General features: G+C 42.0%; 1 protein-coding gene across 1 annotated transcript; it reads right to left on the reverse strand.

Annotated features, from left to right (window-relative positions):
• Positions 1-322: 322 nt before the first annotated feature.
• Positions 323-2,877, reverse strand: LOC112070055 (uncharacterized). Its single transcript, XM_024137457.2, has 4 exons — positions 2,626-2,877; positions 2,132-2,232; positions 1,755-1,913; positions 323-1,633 (listed from the first exon to the last, which is right to left on the reverse strand). The coding sequence occupies exons 1-4, from the start codon at positions 2,693-2,695 to the stop codon at positions 1,178-1,180; spliced, it is 786 nt and encodes a 261-aa protein (XP_023993225.1). The 5' UTR covers positions 2,696-2,877; the 3' UTR covers positions 323-1,177.
• Positions 2,878-4,770: the final 1,893 nt, after the last annotated feature.

Here is a 4,770-nt window from a genome sequence, read left to right on the forward strand (position 1 = left end):
AATTGGGAATCATACAAAACCCCATTATAGAAAAACTAAACTAGAACTCCACATAGAAAATAATAACTAGAAAACCCCCCAGTCATGCCCTGACCTACTATACCATAGAAAAACAAAGTCTCTCTATGGTCAGGGCATGCCAGTTACAATATCCTAACTATATAACATGATTGACACTACCGTAATAATCATCATGAAACGGCTTTGGAAGTGCCATAAGTGTAAGCCAACATAATTTATTATTTTACCATGAACCTGTTTAACACTTTTTTGGTTACTACATGAATCCATATGTGTTATTTCATAGTTGTGTTGTCTTCACTATTATTATGTAGAAAATAGTAAAAATAAAGATAAAACACTGGAATGAGTATTTGTGTCCAAGCCTTTGACTGGTCCTGTTTACATATATTTAATACTGGACTGATATGCATGCCACTTTCACCTGTAGATTTCCGGGAGACTAGACGCTTTGTTGCGTATTGCTTCCTTTCACAGGTCGGAGTGCGAATTACACATTCGGGACACAGAAAAAAGGGGAGAGGGGAAGCGGAGACGTTCTTATCATACTCCAGTGACCAGTGCTAGCTACCACAATCAAAACCAAAAACTATTGCCACGCAACAAGAAGTGATCAAGGGTCAAGATTCAACAATCAACAGTTCTAGAATGTTTGTCAAAAAAGGTAAAGAACTTGTGTAGTCTGTGAGGACCAGATCTCTATTAACCAGGTGGTGTAGTGTGGTAGGTAGCATCATGTATCATAGCACCCCCTTCAGCCTGGAGGGTTACACAGGAACTTCTGTTGTTTCCTTGTATGAATGCAGTTGGTCTATAATTCATGTTCATAGWACAWTGTTAACAAAWACTCAGACATAAAYAAATTATTTAATATAAGATTAAAAATGTAAAMAWWWTKTATTACATCAATTGACTTGGACTTAGATGGACAYTAGCAGTAGGACTTTAGAAYRTTGATAAAAGTAAAGTAACAATATGATAATAAAGATACTACGAAAATAATATCATATACATTATATAATCACCTCATTCATCATTCTTAACAATAAAACTCTCATAAAAATACTGTATTGCTATCTTAACATATCYTGTGAGAAGTRYATTGSATCAGATGGCTCATAGGAGGGAAAGTGATAAATATATATGCATAAAGTCTTCAATTACCACTCMAGGTGGGTATGGAGGTCTGCCTGGGGGCAACACCAGCAGAGCAGGCTTTGTATGGTGAGCTGGTCTTCATGCACTCAGATTTGAGCTTAAGGCACACAAAACAGAATTCTTTCTTGCAACGCGGGCAGAGTAAATTCTTACAAGCGGTCTTGTCATGCTCCAATAGTGCACCACAGGTAGGACAGGCACGCATGGAAGGGCAGGCAGTGACCCCATGTACCTGGGGCAAGGCGACAGTTAGACAGTTCTGCAGCAGCTGCAGCCTCTGGTTGGAACAGCCAGTATTGTCACAGTGGTCAGAGCGCGGCCCCCGACCTTTCCACTGGTTCAGGCACTGCCAGCAGAACTGGTAAGTCTGGCCCTTGTCTGCAGAGCACACTGGGCAATGGACGCATAAGTTGGACGTGTTCTGTCTCACTAACAGTGACTTGCAGCCTGGGCACTTTTTGAAGATGGAGCAGGTGGGGGAAAAGGAAATACATTTTTTGCAGCGTTACAACAATGTGATATTGTCAATGCACAGTAATTGACAGCTGCATGCATTCCAATTGTAGAGTACTCACTGATTTGACTTTGGGGGAAGCTAAGGAGGCAATAGTCTCCTCAAAATATTGTATTTCCTGGGCAGTCAGAGCAGCCAGCCTACGCACTTCCTGATAAGACCAAACCGCACCACACTTCTGGTTGTCATTGAGTGCAGGACAAATGAACTCGTGCTGCCCCTGGGAATACACAATAATGCTTGTGATGAGCTCAATGGTGAGAAATACATAGTACTCAATAATAATAACTTAAAATCATTTGTTGCATATTGTAAGCTAAATTAAAAAATAAAATAAAACTAGTAATTAAATTAAATTGCAACAAATCCTGAAGAAAATCCAGAAGAATGGAGTAGTAATATGGTATCCTGAAAACCGATGGAAGAAACAATAATTACATCGGCAAGTAGGCTTTTACACCATCCGGTCAGTGACTGTGGGGTGACTGCATGACCACAGGACATCTCTGCCTTCAAGCTGTCAGGGTCATCATCCAGAGCTGAGACACCACAACAATGAAAACAGTGATAAAAAGGTGTCCTTGGGACAAGTGGTGCATGAGAATGTACAAATGCCACGGGAACAGAACGGGACAATCCTACATAAATGGAATCCAGTTTCAATGTCTGCTGCCAAATTATTTACAACACAGAGACCAACCATATACAGTATGTGATTATGTTTCTTTCAACATTCCATTTCAGATGATTAATTACATTTCATTACATTTTAATTAGAAAAGAATAGACATGACAAGTAGATATGTTCCTAATGCCTTTACATGAGGTACTTTCAAGATACAATCTACACTGTCTGGCCACAGTTGACTATACAGTTCATACATTTTTCAAAGCATTGCCTTTTAATCATGAGAGGCATAAAGAAACCTTACTAATGTCATCCTGTCTGTTGACAAACTTGAGTGTCCTGTCACCGGGGTCATAGCTCTTCTCGTCCTCCATTGTGTCGGTCCTTGTTTTTGTCACTTTGTCTCTCTCTCAGTTACTGCCTCATACACACAGGACGGACTATGAGTTCTGACTAAGGGAGGCAGGCTTGCTTTCCGGAAAGTCCCTTGGCTTTGTTTGTCAACATCAGTACATTTGACTTTCGCTTTCCAACCTCCTCTGGTTTCCTGTACCCAGGCACTGGAATTCCCTCCCCATATGTCAGAAAAACTCCACATTCCAGTTCCATCTACAGACCTACCTCTTCACCTACAGTGTGCCGACCCATAACCAAACCCCTTTGCCTACCCCTCCCAAATTCACACCAACCCAAGCACACGGGCACACCCTTATGTACCATTACACACTTACAGGCACAGCTGACTGCGGTACCAGGATCTGGGATCCCAGGGGAATTAAACATTGCTTAGCCAACGTTTCAAATAATGGAGCAGATGAATGACAGCCTGCATGGTTACCAGTCTGGTTAGCTATCATTCCCATCCTTGACACTCCTGTCGTGCTCGTTGGCATATGACACAGAGTACAAGGAGTGGAATGTGTTAGCTAACAAGCTGGTTCCCAGGCTAGATGAATGTCACAGACACACCTATACCTGCTAACAGTTCCCTCTGAAAAGTATCACCGCGCCTTCATAAGAATATCATGTTCATGTTGCTGTCCTAGTCATCTCTAGTATTTACTAACTCACACATTATTATCACTTGTGTCAGAGCTGCTAGGAGTACTGGGTGGAGGAGTCAAGCGCAGAGAGCAGGGTTTCAAGAAAGTGGATTTATTTTCCAAATGACAGGGAAAACGATCATGCCCTAAACACACGGGCGCATGAACAGACGAGTCCAAAAAACACCGGACGAAACTGTCCAGAGAAAATAATAAAATCCACATCACAATCCAACACCAAATAACAGATAAACAAGCCCGCACAAAAGCCAGCGGGCTACCTGCCCTTAAATAGCCTACCCACCAAACTAAACTCAAAACAGGTGCACCCAATCAGCCCAAACTAACAGAAACAAAAAGAAAAGAATCGATGGCAGCTAGTAGGCCGGTGACGACGACCGCCGAGCGCCGCCCGAACAGGAAGAGGCACCATCCTCGGCGGGATTCGTGACAACTTGCTTATAGCCTAGCATTTAGTTTGGTACAGCGGGGGTTTAATAAAAGATCCTGTCCTACCTCGGAAACAATGTTTCACTTTTGAATTTTGATCTCTGTACCGTACATAGAGAGTGAACGGTGGGCAGACAAGACGAGACAATTTTTTTCTGAGCTAGGCGAAATCACGCATCACATCATTATCATGGACAAATCCAAGTAAATGCCAAAGACAAAGCTCAAACAAACGAAAATGATGCTTAGTTATTATCATTTCAGGTACAATGTTTAACATGACTGAAGTTGGCTGGCTAGCTAGCAAGTGACAAGAACTTTACTCTGCATTTATCAACCATTTTATTTCGAATGACCGACCAGTCCTTTTGCATAGGAGCTATGCTGAAATAATTAATAACATACAATTTCATTCTTCCATCAGAATGCAAAAATATGTTAGTTATTTTGGTCATGCCGCGACAGGGCTCCTTTCTCAGCACCGCGTTCGCTCCCATACTGCGGCTGGAGAGGAGATGGTGTATTTCTAAGTACGCAGCACGTCAAACATCACCGTCTTCAGCAGTAAAGGGTAGCTCATCCTTCACATCCTGCATTCTGGCCCTTGTCATGGCAACAGTTAACATTACATTTGACCTTGAATTTGTTACCAGTTTTAAACACATATTGCAGCAAAACTTCAACATGAGGATGAGCAGCAAAATCAATACAATGACTGAAACAACAGTCAGACACAGATGCATGATCCATCCTCCAAACCCGGTATTATCTGGCCAAGCAAACAACGGTGGGCCTGTGTGGTTGTGTAATACAGAGAACGTCATGGATTCAGGGTGACATGGTATCTCCACCTAGAATAGTAAGACTATTTGCATAGTCAGATTTATCCCTATGGGAACTCCCACAAGTGGTACATCTGCTACTTCCTTGACTTAAGTGTATCAGATGAGGTAAGT

This window comes from Salvelinus sp. IW2-2015, unplaced genomic scaffold (assembly GCF_002910315.2).
Source record: "Salvelinus sp. IW2-2015 unplaced genomic scaffold, ASM291031v2 Un_scaffold1212, whole genome shotgun sequence".
Classification (NCBI taxonomy): Eukaryota; Metazoa; Chordata; class Actinopteri; order Salmoniformes; family Salmonidae; genus Salvelinus; species Salvelinus sp. IW2-2015.